The sequence below is a fragment of the Sylvia atricapilla genome, chromosome 18 (genome assembly GCF_009819655.1).
Source record: "Sylvia atricapilla isolate bSylAtr1 chromosome 18, bSylAtr1.pri, whole genome shotgun sequence".
NCBI lineage: Eukaryota > Metazoa > Chordata > Aves > Passeriformes > Sylviidae > Sylvia > Sylvia atricapilla.
The window spans coordinates 11,542,509-11,559,182 of NC_089157.1; the positions used below are offsets into that span (position 1 = coordinate 11,542,509).

The 16,674-nt window shown below is 51.2% G+C and overlaps 2 protein-coding genes across 4 annotated transcripts; both read right to left on the reverse strand.

Moving 5' to 3' along the window:
* Window positions 1–1,610: 1,610 nt before the first annotated feature.
* Window positions 1,611–6,866, reverse strand: RNF135 (ring finger protein 135). The gene is made up of 6 exons (XM_066332408.1): window positions 6,514–6,866; window positions 5,630–5,716; window positions 5,151–5,321; window positions 4,300–4,462; window positions 3,761–3,862; window positions 1,611–2,524 (listed from the first exon to the last, which is right to left on the reverse strand). The coding sequence occupies exons 1-6, from the start codon at window positions 6,856–6,858 to the stop codon at window positions 1,989–1,991; spliced, it is 1,404 nt and encodes a 467-aa protein (XP_066188505.1). The 5' UTR covers window positions 6,859–6,866; the 3' UTR covers window positions 1,611–1,988.
* Window positions 6,867–8,987: 2,121 nt separating this feature from the next.
* Window positions 8,988–16,292, reverse strand: ADAP2 (ArfGAP with dual PH domains 2). Of its 3 annotated transcripts, none has more exons than XM_066332410.1 (10): window positions 16,164–16,292; window positions 14,515–14,645; window positions 13,761–13,852; window positions 13,558–13,643; window positions 13,122–13,231; window positions 12,357–12,449; window positions 11,575–11,658; window positions 11,103–11,165; window positions 9,813–9,890; window positions 8,988–9,244 (listed from the first exon to the last, which is right to left on the reverse strand). In XM_066332410.1, exons 1-10 carry the CDS (start codon window positions 16,252–16,254, stop codon window positions 9,035–9,037), a joined length of 1,038 nt encoding a protein of 345 aa, XP_066188507.1. In that variant the 5' UTR covers window positions 16,255–16,292; the 3' UTR covers window positions 8,988–9,034. The 3 variants fall into 3 exon arrangements, with proteins under 3 accessions (XP_066188507.1, XP_066188506.1, XP_066188508.1); XM_066332409.1 differs by having other exon boundaries at window positions 8,989–9,244; window positions 12,357–12,503; XM_066332411.1 differs by lacking the exon at window positions 16,164–16,292 and adding an exon at window positions 15,035–15,060 and having other exon boundaries at window positions 8,989–9,244; window positions 12,357–12,503.
* Window positions 16,293–16,674: the final 382 nt, after the last annotated feature.

Sequence of the window (16,674 nt, forward strand, 5' to 3'; positions counted from 1 at the left end):
GCTGAGGGAGCGGGCGGGAGCCCAACCCGGCCTGAGGGAGCGGGCGGGAGCCCAGCCCGGCCTGAGGGAGCGGGCGGGAGCCCAGCCCGGCCTGAGGGACAGCCCGGGGCGGCGGGGCTGAGGGAGCGGGCGGGAGCCCAGCCCGGCCTGAGGGACAGCCCGGGGCGGCGGGGCTGAGGGAGCGGGCGGGAGGCGGCGGGGCTGAGGGAGCGGGCAGGAGCCCAGCCCGGCCTGAGGGAGCGGCGGGAGGCGGCGGGGCTGAGGCGGCCCTGAGGGAGCGGGCGGGAGGCGGCGGCCGGCCGGCCTGAGGCGGCGGCTCCCCGGGGCCGGCCGGGAGCGCAGTGAGCGCTGAGGGACAGCCCGGGGCGGCGGCGGCCCTGAGGGAGCGGGCGGGAGGCGGCGGCTTCCCAGGGCCGGCCGGGAGCCCAGCCAGCGCTCATGTACAGCCCGGGGCACTCGGAGCACGCCGGGGATCACACCGGCACTGAGGGAGGAAAGGCCTCCGAGATCATCGCTATGAGCCAACGGCACCGTCTCAGCCCGACCGAGGCACCCAGCGCCATGCCCACGCTCTCCTTAAACCTCCCCAGGGATGGTGGCTCCGGCCTGGGCAGTTCCAGCGTTTAATCACCTCATCGGGAAATTCTTCCCAGTGTTCAGGTAGTGACACAGCGGGTTCCCATCGGCACTGAGGTGTTATGTGTTGTTGCTGTGATCCAAACACTAACAAATTGCTGCACCAGGGCACAACTCCCGTGTGGGGAATGAATTAAGGATATCCAGTGAGTTCATGCTGTAGCTGCTGTTTTTCCAGATGAACCAGCAAAGGACACCTCAATAGTGTGGCTTTGGCTATCCTAGGAAAGCTACCCCAGCCTTGGAGATTCTGAAAGACACACCCCTGGAGCACACAAATGTGCATTTAGCCCATCACAGTGCTCAGTGACAGCAGAGATTAACTAAAGGTGAGCAGCAGTTCTGTCAATTACTCCATTCCACTAAATGTGATAGCTGAATCCCACATGCTTTATTCACAATAAACTATTTATTTTGTCAATTCTGAAATGCCACAGTCTTCCTGAAAAAGCTTTTGTTTGTTGGGAATGCTGTTTCCAGTTTGCCTGCATGAAGCAGTGGCTCTCTCAGGAATCAACCTGTCTGTAGGTTTTGTGGGACCTCAGCTCTGGTCCCTCCACCCTCCACAGGCGACTGAGAACCTGCTGCTTTGTCTCTCTTGCTGGCAAGACCAGATGGTCCTTCCCAGGGCACGGCCCTGTTTGCAGGCCCTTTAAAAGGCCAGGAGAGTGACTGCATGATTTATCAGCTGGTATAACCATACCTGAACACCTGCTTCCACAACCATGCCCACTGTCACACCACCACCAGGCCCTTTGGCCTGGGCAAGACTAAAATATGGTTCCAGTGGGAACAATGTTCTTCTGGGACACCTCCCTGAAGTGTCAGGTCCCCAAATCCAAAACCTATTTCCTAGTTAGTGTCTACCCTAAAGGAAAAGATTTTCATACCTCACATCAGTAACATCTTGCCCTCTGAGCATTCCTTGATCAATCAGATCTGTCTATAAAGAAAATCCACTTGACAAAAAGGAATGGCATGATCTGTTCTCCTGTATTTTTTTTACATCAATGTAGGAAAAATCAGGTCCATGAGAGAAAGGCTTATCCCCAAAGTTAGAGCTTCCTTAGTATATTCTTTCCTATGGATATCCTGGGACTACTTAAAGCTGCTTGAGAAACCCACCTGAGTCCCACAGAGGTGGTTACTGCCTTTGGCATAGGCTGGGATTTAATGAACTATGGCTGGACCAGGGCACAGTGTGAGGAGAAGTAGAGCAGTATCAGTTGCAGATTCCCAGGAAAGCCTGGGTAGTTATGCATTAATTCCTTAGTACACTCCTGTGCTAAACGCTGAGGATTTTATAGGAACTGTGCAGTCATTGGCCAAATTGTCCCTGTTCTCAACAGGCTTTATCTCCTGTTTGGCTGACTTAGAGTTAAAGATCCATTACTTTCTAGAGTGTACAGCCAGAAGGCAGGGTACAGAGGATTTGAGACACTGACTTCAAAGGTGTGCAAAAGCATTTCTTGGTCAGCGATGGAGTAAAATGACACAGTCTTCTTTTGTAGCTCCAGGAAAACTCCAACCTTCAGCGGTTTGTCCTTGTGTAATAATGTTTCTTGATCCTTATGCCACGCTGACAGCTGTTTTTTAGGGCCCAGCCATTCTACACACCAGGAATGCTCAGTTCTTCCCAATTTGTCCCTTTTACCAATCATTTCCTGAGCAACTCCAACAGCCCATCCATCACTGTCCTCGGTAATGACTTCCCAGTAGTGGCAGCCAGTAGAGAAGCCCTGTGAACACATCACTTGGCTGATGCAGAATCTTTTGGGTGATGGTTGGTAAGTGGTCAGCTGGCTGGAAACCACCACTCTCCTGTTCTGGGCTGTGAGTGCCAAGTGCTTGTGTACTCTTGAAGGGTCGAAAGTCACATCAGCTGCCCCTGAAAGGCAGAAAGGAAAGCACTCTCACATGCAGGCAAAGAGAGAAATGAAACCAAATGATCGCAGCATAAACCTTAATCAAAATTCCAGAATCCTCCACCAAGCACTATCTGTATCCTGGGAGTACTGAAACATTTAACAGGCACAACTGTGTAAGCATCCACCACAGACTGCTGCACTCCAGTGGAGAGGTGAAAGTACTGAGCACCCTGCTGCAGGAGAAGGGAATACAGTGACCTCACCCCTGAGAAATGACACAACACAGCCTTGCCCCTGGTGAGTATCCAGTAAAGATAAATGTGACAAAAAGGAGTGGGTTAGTGGGTGGTGGGAGGATTGTGGAGGATCCTGGGGAGAGAATCAAGTGTTGTGAGGTCACTCTGGGTCTGCAGTCAGAGCCTGTTGTTGGAAGCTGCAGTCACAATCTGGCCAGGTAAAAGCCTGCATTCAGAGTCTGCAAACAAATATATGCAGTCAGAGCTCAGCAGGAACTAACCAGCAGTCAGAGGCTGCAAGGGAAACCTACAGCAGGAGCTTGCTGCAGCCAGGGTCAGGGAATAGCTGGAGTCGGGATGGTTGAGCTGGAAAGAGGAATAAACCAGGACTTTTCATGCTGTGATAAACAAGAAGTCTATGCCTCAACTCATTTCTACCCTCTAACAAGAGGGATGCTGCAACACCCTACAAGATGGATTTTACTCCTAGCCACAATCTTTTTTTTTTAAAATTACCTTTTTGTCAACACTAAATGGGACGCTTACCTTAATAGAGCTTACAGTCATCCGTTCACTGGCACAAGTTCTTACATATTTTATCAGCAAAAACATTTGTTTTCTGTGTTAAGCTACAGCTGTAGTAGAGTGTGTTGACTGTAAACATGTTTCTGTCAAAACGATGCAGAATTCAAGTAACAGCTGGAGTAATTACAGCTTAACAACAAAGCTCAGTGAGGTGCAGTAACTCCCTGCACACCAGCTCAGACTCTGCAGCCAACATAAGCTACCACACAGCTCACATGAAACAGGTTTCTTATCTCCTTTTTATCCCACATCTGCACTCGGGCACAGTGTTACACAGTGTGTCAGTGACTGAGTCATTCATGGCAACTCCACTGTGTTTCCAAGCCTCAGTGAACAGCCACATCTCCTGATGTTGGCAAGGGCAGTTTTCCTCAGCAAATCCAGTCTCAGGGTCACCTGGATTTTGTTAGGAGTCCTGCTGGCTTGGATACTTACACTGAGAAAACTGGCTGGAATTGGCTGGTTCAGGACTTTCAGCTGCAGCCTCTGGAGATGATGAGCTGACACTTGGCTCCTGGTACAAGTCTGCAGGCTGCACTAAATACAAAAATAAGTGAAGGGTTAAGGCATTTCTTCAAAATGTACACAGGAAGAATTTAAGCTTCTAAAGGTAAATACACCTTAAATAAAACCAGCTACTGGTTCAAGTACAAAACAAGAAATTGCTTTTTTTTGGATTGTATAAATTACAAAGGGCGTGTAGGCAAACATTTTTACCCAAAATAACAAAGCACTCTACGCTGGTGTGGTCAGAAGGGAACTGTCAGAAGAGTGAGATGGGTAAAGCAGTTTGATTGTTCTATGCAGATAAAGCAGTTTCTGTCTTAAAAATTCTTAGTGTTATTTTTTTGCTGAGTAGCGTGTTTCTTGTTTTATTTGCACATGAAAATATTGCACATAAGCACAAATATTTTTAATCTGTTTCCTAGATCCACTATCTTTAAGAAAAAGATTTCAAAATCAGGAAAACTCACCTGGTGGTGGGAGTTGCTGAGCATAATTCTCCAAGAGTAAAGTTTCCAATTTTCTCTTAAGATCTTCCACAGCACTTTTGACAACATTAAGCTTCTCATCGAGTATAATTTTATTAATTCTTGAAGGTGAGCCTCCATACCTCTGCCTCACAGATATGTCACTCTAATTATGACAAAATAACAAGGGAAAGATGTAAACAACAGCAGTAATTTCAACTCACAGATCAGATATAAGTGGAAAAAGCAGTGATCTCTCCAAGCATCTTATTCTTTGTATCAAAAGTTCCCTTTATAGGACAGTTACCTCAGCAAACCAACCTGAAATCTTACAGGAAATAGGGAAGGATATTCTTATTTAAAAAAAGAAGTGTCTTCCCTAAGAAAACAGAAAACGTGACTGATTTTTCTTTATACATATATTACAATTTCCATAAGTATTCATTCATATGAAAACAAAAGTTCATTTTTTTTCAACTTCCTTCTTCCAGAACTGAAACCGAAAGTTTGAAAATGTCTTAGTGTGAGGAAAGGGTAAGCTTTGTCTGCCTTAACTTAGAAATTGTGGAAATCTACATCTGAAGTTGCTCTCTTTGTGTGTACAGTCTGTAGGAGGAAACAGCCTGGAAAAAATCTACTTGTGAATTGCACTCCCAGGCAGTGTCTTTCTCAGTACCTTTTCTCCTGTGGATTTCTGACCCCAAACTCTCCCTGCTGACAGCACTGTCCATGGACTGGCATCATTGTCTGTGGTGCAGTGGGGACCTCAAAGGGGCTCTGAACACATTCAGCTATCCCAGACATCGAGCTTGAGACTTTCTACTCCAATTCCGCCACTTCATTTCATCACTTACAGGTTGGGCTTTGATGTCTGTGAGCTGGTGAATAGTCTCTTCAATTTTCTGCTGAGCAGCTTTTTGCTCTTGTTCAATCAACACCAGTGTGTTTCTCTCCTGTCTTTCAACATATTCCTTCATGCAACAGAAATCTTTAATAATCTGGCTTTTGATCTGAGATGTATATTCCTGAAAGGCAGAAAATAGGGAGTTCATTGTGTGGTTAGGAAAGATGCAGAGAATATGAGATTTAGTGCCCCATCTAATGTGCACTTGGACTGACCCCTGCAGACCAGAACTTTATTCAAAGGAATAAAATATATCTGACACTATCCTGCATTACATGCAGTGAGATTTGGGGCAGTAAAAACAGAATTGTGACAGAAATGAAGGAAACAAAAAGGCAGATTCCTGCTCTGAGCTGGAATCAATCACATCTCCAGCCCAGAACAGTGGAAACAGAAAGTTTCTGTAGGTGATGAATGTACAATGTGTACCTTTGCTTTATCGAGATCTTTTCTTAACAGGTGGATGGTCTCTGCTGTTATTTCTTGTTGCTTGGAGCTCTCCCATATCTCTTCCTCCTTTAAAGTGACACATTGGACAATTTATCTATATAAACCTCAGAGAAAGCATGACTGGGTTAAGCAGCAGGGTAATAAAAACTCCCTACATCACTGACAATGGACTGGTTGAGGAGGTGCCCGAAAGACACAATTCTGAGTAGGAATAATCACAACGAAATCAACACCAACAGTCACCAATTAATGACATGTTCAACTGTAATTGTGAGCTTCAATATGCTCTTAGCTCCACTGAGCAAGATACGTAAGTGCTGCGATAGTGAGGGTCAACACATTTTTCTCATGGCCTCCTCTGGGAGTCGTTTTGAGCAGAGCCCAGAAGATGAACCTGTCCCATTCTGTGCTGTGAAGCCGGGTGGAGCTGCAGCACTGTCTAATAACGTTATGTGTCCTTCCGGCACTCTCCAACGCAATGCTGATGCAATAAATTAACACTCAGCACAAGGAAGTCACTTAGTACTATTATGCATGAACTGAGTATGTGCAGTTATTAGTTGTTCTAACTCAGCTATGCAGCTCTCAATGTGTCAGACAGCAGCAATGAGCCCCACACCCTGTGTCAGGTGAACCCATCTGTCCCGTGTGTTACTGTGCCGTGGGATGGAGCCCGGGCTGTGGCGAGGGTGCTGTCCCAGAATGTCGCGGGCAGCAGGCCCTGGGTACCGGGGGAATGTCCCTGGGTATCGGGGGAATGTCCCGGGGATGTCCCGGGGGATGTCAGCCCGGAACGTCCCGCCGTGTCGCGGGGTGAAGCTCCTGGTGTCGCGGACGGAGCCCCGGGCTGCCCGCGGCCGTACCTGCTCCCCAGGTGTCTGCGCTGCCGAGCTCCGGCCGTGGCAGGCAGCAGCTGCGAAGGGTGCCGGCCCCTGCTCCGTCTCCAGCCCCTCGGCGATGTCCCGCGGGAGCAGGCCGAGCAGCGCGGCCAGCTCGCGGTTGGGCCGCAGGTGCCGGGGCTCGAAGGCGCGGCGGCAGAGCGGGCAGGGGGCGCGGGGCCGGCCCGCGCAGTACCGCACGATGCAGCCCCGGCAGAAGCTGTGGCCGCAGCCCGACAGCCGCACGGGCTCGGCGAACAGCTGCAGGCAGCAGGAGCAGTGCAGCTCCAGGACGCGCTGCAGCCGCTCCAGCTCGATGAGCACAGCCATGGCCGGGCCCGGGGCGGAGCGCGGCGCCCGCCGAGTTTCGCTTTCCCCGGGCTCCTCCTCCGGGGCAGAGGGTGTGCCGCTGCGGGCCCGCTGTGCTCTGCTCTGGGCTGCTGTGCCCCCCTCTGCCCCGCTCCGGGCCCGCTCTGCCCCGCTCTGCCCCGCTCTGCCCCGCTCTGCCCCTCTCCGGGCTCCCCTGCCCTGCTCCGGGCTCCCCTGCCCCGCTCTGTCCCCGCTCTGCCCCGCTCCGGGCTCCCCTGCCCCGCCCTGCCCCGCTCTGCCCCGCTCCGGGCTTCCCTGCCCCGCTCCGGGCTCCCCTGCCCCGCTCTGTCCCCGCTCTGCCCCGCTCCGGGCTCCCCTGCCCCGCCCTGCCCCGCTCTGCCCCGCTCCGGGCTTCCCTGCCCCGCTCCGGGCTCCCCTGCCCCGCTCTGTCCCCGCTCTGCCCCGCTCTGCCCCGCTCTGCCCCGCTCCGGGCTCCCCTGCCCCGCTCTGCCCCGCTCTGCCCCGCTCTGCCCCGCTCTGCCCCGCTCTGCCCCGCTCTGCCCCGCTCTGCCCCGCTCTGCCCCGCTCCGGGCTCCCCTGCCCCTCTCTGCCCCGCTCCGGGCTCCCCTGCCCCGCTCTGCCCCGCTCTGCCCCGCTCTGCCCCGCTCTGCCCCGCTCTGCCCCGCTCTGCCCCGCTCCGCCCCGCTCCGGGCTCCCCTGCCCCGCTCTGCCCCGCTCTGCCCCGCTCTGCCCCGCTCTGCCCCGCTCTGCCCCGCTCTGCCCCGCTCTGCCCCGCTCTGCCCCGCTCTGCCCCGCTTTTCTCTCGGGCCTTGGCCGCAGGATTCGGGCTGCCGGTGCAAATGAACTGTGACGCACAACTTCTCTAGGGCCTGGCCTTGACTTTCACCGACTGTCCAAAAAAGTCCCCGTTATCTGCGCGATTTCATTTCCACCGTGAATTTCCCGATTTTGTAATAGTGAGAGTTGCTGACACGAGCAATTTGCTGACCTAGCCGGGAGAGCAGTGGCACAACATAGCACACTGCAGACCCTGTCCAGGCTGTTGGGGGGACCAAAGCCTTCCGAGGTCATCTCAAAATAACAATTAACAAATGAAGACTGACACTATTCCTCGTACAAGTCAGAAGCTGCTCTCTGTTGATTTCGGGAGCTGCAGGATTAGGCCGTTTAACAGAATTGCTGCACCACCATGTGTGCTAGAATAAACGGGGTTATGTGGGGACAGAGCCTGGAACACAGGGAAGTTCATGGGAGCGTATCAACAACTAAAACTACCGCACATGGCTCAGAGCTGGACGATGAGCTGGCTGAGAAAGGCAGAATGACAACCCAACTCCAACTCCACTGGGGGTGGGGCTGGGGAGAAAGAAGAATTAGTGTCACTAATTCCTGCAAGTATTGGCACTTCTCATTTCTGAAAAAAAGAACTATTTTGAGTATCTCAAGACCAGCTGGAAATTGTCAGCAGAAGGTGGAAGCCACACCAGAAACTTGGTCTGCAAGACTTCCTCTTGATTTGTAAAATTGGGCTATTGCAAAGAAGAATGAAATGTGTGAATGATTTGCTGCTTTGTAGAGCCAGATCTCACATTGTCTTGAGGCACAGTGCTCTGTGTCAGCCAGTGCAGTCTCCATCAGTTCCTGCACAGTGAATGGTACCTGAAGAGAAGGCTCCCCTCCAACACTGAATGCTAGTCCTCACTAGTGGAGTGTTTGTAAGCAAGTCACTGAAAAAAATACTTTTAAAACTTGTTTCTGCCTTTCAATGTTCATTCTAATCAAGCTCATTAAGCTTCATCTGTTCTTAGGTGAGACAGATCACTGTCTGATCATCATCCTGTACTCTTGACGAGTTCACCAGGGCACTGTGTTGTGTTTGTGCTCTGGAAAAAAAATTCACTGGGTGTTGGATTTGCCACTCACAAAAAAGCCAAACAGTAGAGACTGTTGAAAGCAAGGAGCATCTGTGTGATTCCATTAGATGAGTGATTCCATTACAGTATCTTCACAATTTAAACTTGGCTTGTTTTTTTATTGTGCCAGAAATGCAGCGCTGTAAGAAACATTCACCCCACTCTGTTGAGAACAACCCGTCCCTGTGTGGCCAGAAGCTGCAGCCAGGTGGAATGCAGCTGCAGCCAGGTGGAATGCAGCTGCCTGCTGCTCCCTGTGCACATCAGAGCTGGGTGATGACTCTGTTCAAGGCGTCCATCCACTCCCTCTGCTTCCAGTCACTCTCACAGATAAACACAAACTCCCTCACGGGTGTGACCAGAGTGATCACCGGTTTTTTCTTCTTCGCCCAGACCTTCTGGGGCAAATCATCTCGTACTTCATATCCCTCCTCCCTCCTTCCGATGAACACCTGGCCCCGTGCACACTCGTCCTGGAAAGGAGGACGCAGAAGACAGCATCAGCCAGCAGCCAGTGGAGCTCCAGCAGACACTGCTCTGTCCTTGGCCATGGGACAGGGTCTGGGGAGGCACAGAGGGGGGACACCAGCAGGGAACAAAGGGGTGTTCTGCACCCACAGGCATTCCCAGGAGGAGAAGGCAGGCCCCACCCTTACAGAGCTGGGTGCTCAGAAGGGACAGGGAAGGACGTGCCCATGGCTAAAGCAGTGCTAGGAACCAGGATCATGGGGCTGCCAAGCCCCTGACACTGGAATATTGCTCATCTTGGCTGAGGTTACAGATGCAGAGGCACTAGGCCTGGGGGAGAAGGGCCATGAACACCATGGGCAGCAGTTGCTTTTAGAAGATCTTCCTCACAGCCACTCTACAGGCTGAGCTCCCAACCAGCTCAGCTTCAGAGACATCCTCTGCCAAGGGAAATGGGCTCTTGAGGCTGGGCTGCTCCAGTCTGGCACAGCCACTGGAAAAGGTGGATAGAACACACCCTTCCTGCCCCCCTGCTCCATGAAGGGGCTGTGGAACAAAGAACACTCCTCTTACCAGTGGGTTTTTAAAGTATATCAGGTTCCTTTCTTGAGAATCCAAGCAGAACCAGCGTACCTTAAAGACCTCCTTCTGCTGCAAGGAAATGGTAGAAATTCTTTAAAGACCCAAGTCTCAAAGTGGACTTTGGTCTATTCAAATCCCAGGATCACTTAAAGGACTTGGAGCTGGAGTTGAGTTTCCTTCATCCCTGCAGCTGTTAACAGTCCTCCAGTGTGCAGCCTTCAGCTCTCTCTGTTCCCTGGGCTCAAACTACAGATTTACATTCAATGACAACCATTTGGGCAGGGAAGCAATCAAATTAACAAGATTAAGAAGTTGCATGAAATGGATTGAAAGCTCTGCAGAGAACAACCCCTGAGGCGGTGGTGATAGTGAACAGAGTGAGCAATCAATTTCAACAATCTGATCAGGAAGGTTGTCCCTAGAATTCTGGGTCTACAATACTGGAGGGGGCTTTTTAAGTGCTAATTCCATCAACTACACTTACCTGACCATTCCTGAGCTATTAATTGCTCCAGGCTGAACTGAAGAGGCCTCTTCTAGGACTCAACTCAGTTTAGGCAGAATTTAGGCCTCAAGAAAAAAACACAAATTCTTTCATGCTCTGTGCAAGTACCTGCAGAGGAGGTGCTGGGCCACTGGCACAGCTGGGCCAAACCCCAGCATATTCAGCATCAGCAATGCACCACTGAACTTTGTAATGGGACTTGGCTCATGGTGCACTCAGAGGAGAGCAAGGCAAGAAGTGGCTGTGGTCAAACAAGACCTCAGATCTTTATCTCCTCCTTCAGCAGTGCCCAAAACCTCACTCCTCTGTTCCAACAGTACTGGCCCAAACACTTCCCACAATAAAACAAACCAGACTATTGGCTTCAGTGCAGAGAAATTTGCTCCAATGACACTTTGCTGCCCTGAGTAGATGTGCCTGAAGTGCCACTGACTCCAAGTGAAACAGAGAAGTAGGGGCTGTCACACGTCACGCTCTGCTGTGGCAGGAGCTGAAGTTAGCAGACACAGCACCCAAGTGGGTTGTGTAACAGCCCTTTACTGTCCATTGACAGCTAATCCACCTTGCTTACTCTTCAGGGATTCTTCTTCTCCATCTTATTTTCCACACAAAATACAATGTGGCCCCTAAAAACACCTCAGGCTTGAGCAGAGCATCTTTTATCAGCCCAGGAAGCAGAGAGTCACTGAGCAAATCTCTCAGGAGTCAGCATCTCTGAACTACCAAATGTTCTCTATCTGGAATGATCCTGTTTGTAACACCACGTATGCACTTACTTTTGGTCCTGTTTTCTCCATATATCCTTCTTTGGCAAAATTTCTTGTGATCCTGGGTATGAGCTAGGAGAAGACAAACACAAAAAAGTCTGTGTCTGTCCCAACCAAAACCAGGACAGGCTGTCTCATTCAAGACTGCATTTCTGTTCTGTTTTTGTCAAAGTTAATCACCATCAATTGTGGCTTTTGGGGTCTGGGATTTTTTTGGCTGCTTGGTAAAGGGAAGTCTGAAGTAAGAAGGAACATAATACTTTTGACAGATTACATTGTGTAAGGATCACATGGAGACTTTAAAGCCTTAATTATTGTCTAAGCTTTTGCATATTATTCAGTGTGATCTCTCCTTCTACCTCTTCTGTCCGTTCTCAGGACCCAAGTGCTGCTTTCTGAGCACCTGACTGTGAGAAAAAGTGAGAAAATGTTTTCTCATGTATGTCTGGCCAGACTGCTTCAGGCCCTGTTCAGTTCTCACCTCAGGCTCAGGGACATTGGGGAAGGTTGTTTTGAGGTAATGGTAACGTGCTGCCCGAATAGCATTGAACCAGTCGACAATCTCCTGGGAAAACAGCAAACACAGACAAAGATTAACAAGAAGAGTCAGAGCACTGCTTCTCCAAAATGCCCTTCTCCTTCCTTGTGACCCCTCTGTAAAGAGGTGCTTTCTCCCCAAGGGGCAGAGAGAATCAGTGTTTGCCCCAGACACCTGAAAAACATTGTCCCTTGGAAATAATTTAAGAATGCCCCTCTTGGGAGGTCCAAGACATTCTCAGCATGAAAGTCACCCAGGCCTGTATACACAAGCTTTTTCAGTTGATTCTGTTATGGGTTGTTTAAAAACCTCTGTAGCTGGAAAGACAGAAGAACTCTGCTGAAGGAAGAAGCAGAAGTCGAACAATATCTACAGAGATACTTTTAAAAATTATCATTATGGGCTTAGAAATACTGTAGAACAATAATCTCTATGTTTGTCAAGAAATTTAATAATGAAATTGTGTAAAACCACGAGGCAGTTACCTTACAGAGATTTACATCAATGTACCACTGAAGACCACCCAAAGGGTGAGGTTGAATATATCCCCCAACAGAAAAGGAGCAAGATGCTACCATTAGGAGTATCAGATCCTGCAGCTTCCTGTGTTCTACAAGCCTTAGTGATGCCAAGTAAAACTAGATCTTGTAGACATGGTAACTCTTCCAAAATACACATCCAACATCTAAGCATCCTGCTTACTCCAGAATCTCCATTATAGTCACCTTTCCACTTTCGTGATAGACAAAGAGGTTCCTTGTCTGACCCTCTGTGATGTATGTGATCTGCAGCCCATGACTGTGTCCTATTTTCTCCACCTGGAACATTGCATTCAGAGTCTCAACGCTGATCACGGCTTTTGGACCTTTGGACTGTGAAATGAAAAGCATCACTGTGTTAAAGAGCTCTCAGGGAATGTGCTGCAGCACAGATCAGCTGTATGAGACTAGATCCCTACTGAATAGAAAGCAGATGTCCTAAAATACCTGAATATTGGATATACCTGAAACACAAAGCCTTAATTACATGCAACATCAAACAACTTATAAAGATTCCTTGACAAATGCTGGGTCACTGTGAAAGAGGGCTGGCTCTGCATTGCAAGGGATGGGTCTGTCTCCAGCCTCCTAGTTAGGGAACAATTAGCTACAGTGCCCCACAGAAAGGAGTCCTGTTGAGGACCAGAGCTGATGAGAGGGTATTTTGATAATGTAAGAGTTATCAACTGTCAGCAGATCTCTTCTTTGTCTTGCTGCTCAACTGCCAGTATCCATTTCCTTAGTTCGCTAAGCAGAAGGAGGCTGCACGGTTGAGATAAGGGATGAGCAAAAGAACTACATCCAAAATTGTCCAATATACCACGAATGTAAATGGGGAAACGTGTGGACTGCTCTAAGCACAAGCTGCAAAACTGAGCCAAAGCTACTTGTGCTGGGCCTGAGGATGGGTGTTTACTGCTGCCTATGGCCAGCTCTGGCTGAAGAACTCACTTCTTTGCTGTAGTACTTCATCACCCCTTCCCTTGCTGACAGGAGAAATTGCCTCTTCTGGAACTGCTTGCGTCCCTTCCCAAGCTTCCAGAGGCATCCTTCGCGGCTGCCTGCAGACCAGACAGGTAACGTCAGAGCAGGGTGGCACAAGGCAGGACTGTTTAGCTAAGGGTTCATGTGGCACAGTTTCAAGTCTCTTCTCCATCTGAGAATTTTCCCCTCATGTGAAAAAATCAGTGGAGAAATAGAGAACAGTAAGAGCTGGATATACCCTAGCACCTCTGGAAGTGCCTTTTCCTGGGAGTTTCTTCTCAAAGCAGCGACTGCAAATCCAGCAATTCAAATGTGAGAGGTCAACCTTAGAGATCTCCAAAGCTGCCAACAGAACACTGTGCTGTCAGCCTTGAGGCTGAGACCTCCCTGACAATCCTTTTACCTGCAGAACAGGGATCTTGGCAGACTTGGGTGTCAAGAAACTCCCCACGCTCATATTTAGCTCTAATCCACTGCTGTCTTAAAACCCTGAAAGAGGAAAACACGGATAAAGCTGATCTGTCTCTAGTTTCAGCAGCCAGCCAAGGAGACCTGCAAGGGAAGCAGATGTAAAGGTCTGCAGCAGTGAATACACCATCAACTTACAGGCAGTCACAGGACTTGGGGATGTAATAGTATGGAGGGACCTTGGCCTCAAATTTAGCTTTGGCCCAGAGATTCCCGTGATTCCTCATGAACTGAAATACAAAATAAATTACAGTCAGGTGTGTCACTGCAAATCAACACCATGTGGTGAACATAAAGTGAGACCTGTATCAAAAGGAGCACTGTACTTTTTGCTGAGTCTTGCCATAACTCTCAGTGTGTGTTTACATACATTTATAAATTCCCTTTGGCATTACAGTTTACTATTTTTAGGTGGATGCTCCTTTTTCAGTATTTACAGTTCTGAATCGTGTGTGAATACAAAACCGTGGTTGTTGATGAAAAGAACAAAAGAAAATTAGGAGAAAATTTGTTTATGATCTCCCTATTATTTTATCTCCTCCCAGGTATTAACTGTGATTGTATTATTAGCACAATTCAACTGAATGATGAGAGGCTGAAGCAATATTTAAGAAGTGTATGTTACTTTCCTAATTGAACATACTACCAGGAAATATTTGTGGGTTTCTAAACCACAGTGAGAAGTTACTGTGCATATAAAAATATACACCACAGACTGTTGGGAACATGGTCACCTATCAGTGTAATTTGATTGAGCAGGTCATAAAAAAACCCCTCAGGTTACCCATGCAGTTAACTGTGGCTCTGTTGCTCTGTCCATGGTGGATGGCACAGGAATTACCTGGCAAAGGAGGTTATGAAAAGTGGAGAATTATTGCTTTTTCCTCTGTACCTCTATTAAATTGCCCTCCCAGAAGTCAAGTCGAATGGATTTGACTCTGCTGATTTCAGGAAGATCTCGATGTATTCCAGAGCAATTCAAACAAATGAATATTCCAAGTTTGCAAGAAGCCCACTCTGGATCTAGATAAAAACACAAAGAATCCATTAATAGACAGGAAAAGGCACAGCCACCGGCAAGGGTAAAAACCCACATCTGATGCAGAGGCCAGGCTTCACACCTAACAAATACGTGGAGCCCCACCGCAGTGTTTGTGGCCATCACTTTGCTGTGCTCAGGGGAACAACAGCTGCTTTCCCCAGAGAACGATCCCTGCGTTTGTACATCCCTTAACTGCCTCTCTGCTTTAGAATTAAGGTGACTGTGCGGGCAGGTGAGTGGTGATGGGAAAACTCAGCTAATTATTAGTTCTGCATGAAAAGCTGCTGCTGCTGAATTAACAGTGGAAGGCAGGCGCCGGCAGCGTGCACTCCTGAGAGTACAGCCGAGCACAGCCACCGACAGCGAGCACTGTGCCCGCTGCCCGTGCGGGCTCCTGCTCTGCCGCCGCTCCGCGCCCCGAGGCGGCTTTGACAGGCGCATCCCCGCGGGCCCCGAGTGCTCTGGCCAGACCTTTTCCTTGCACTGCGCCACCAGCCACTTCTCCCTGTCGCGCTAAAACAGAAGCAAACTGGACGCTTTATTCAGCTCCTGCGGCTGCCCCTGACCCATCCGCACGGGCACTGGCGGCAGCCCGGCGCGGCCCCGGCGGCTTCTCCGCGCTCGGCTTCTCTGTGCTCGGGTTCTCCGTGCCCGGCTTCTCCGTGCCCGGCTTCTCCGTGCTCGGCTTCTCCGTGCTCGGCTTCTCCGTGCCCGGCTTCTCCGCGCTCGGCTTCACCGTGTTCGGCTTCTCCGTGCCCGGCTTCTCCGCGCTCGGCTTCTCCGCGCTCGGCTTCTCCGTGCCCGGCTTCTCCGCGCTCGGGTTCTCCGTGCTCGGGTTCTCCATGCCCGGCTTCTCCGCGCCTTTCTCTGCCGCCGCAGCCGCCGCACAGACACATCCCCGAGCTGGGAATCCACCCCACGCACCCTGCTCCTCCTGCCCTGCCCACGGATACCCCGGGGAAGCGCCGGCTGCCGGGCGGTTTCCTTCCCCGTGCTGCGGTCCCTGGTCCCGCGGGGCTCCCGGAGCCCTGTCCCGGGTGGAGCCGCAGCGGAGCCGCACCGGAGCCCTGTCCCGGAGCCCTGTCCCGGAGCCCTGTCCCGGAGCCCTGTCCCCGAGCCCTGTCCCCGAGCCCTGTCCCGGAGCCCTGCCCCGGAGCTCTGTCCCCGAGCCCTGTCCCGGAGCCCTGTCCCGGAGCCCTGTCCCGGAGCGCTGTCCCGGAGCCCTGTCCCGGAGCCCTGTCCCGGAGCCCTGTCCCGGAGCGCTGTCCCGGAGCGCTGTCCCGGAGCCCTGTCCCCGAGCCCTGTCCCGGAGCCGCCCCGCGGGACACGGGGCGAGGGGCGCAGCCGGCCCCGCACGGCCCCAGCGGACACGGCTACGGACCGAGCAGCGGCCAGACGGGGCAGAGCCCGGCGGGGCGGCCGGCACTGGCTCTGGCCCGGCCCCGGCCCCGGTCCGGCCGCTGTCCGCTGGGGCAGTGCCCGGGAGCAGAGTGCCTCACCTGGGTCCCCGCAGTCTGCGCAGCGATCGTTCCCGCTGCCGGCCGCCCTCTGCAGCTCCAGCAGCAGCGCCTTGTTGCGCTCGTAGTCCATCGCCGGCGGCGCCGAGGCTGCCGGAGGCACGGCCCAGCCGGGAAATGAGGAACCGGAGCGGCCCCGGCGCCCGGCGGCCCGTCCCCGCCGTGTCCCCGCACTGTCCCCGCCGTGTCCCTCCTGCGGGCGGTTAGGGGCTCGCGGCCCCCGGCCCGGTCCGGACACCGCCCGGCCCCACACCGCACAGCACAACAAACCATTTCAGTCCTACTGAAAATGTTCCTCTGCCATGATAAAGCAAATGCCAAAAGGCCTCTGACTTAATATTTTATCTAAGATAAAAGACAAAGGGAAAAATTTGAGACGAAGGTTTTCAAGAAGGTTAATTAATTCAGAAAAAGATGAAGAGGTATTCGAGTATTTTTCTAGTTTCCGGTTAAATTTAATTTGCATTGTTAATTTGCATTGCTATAGTGCAGT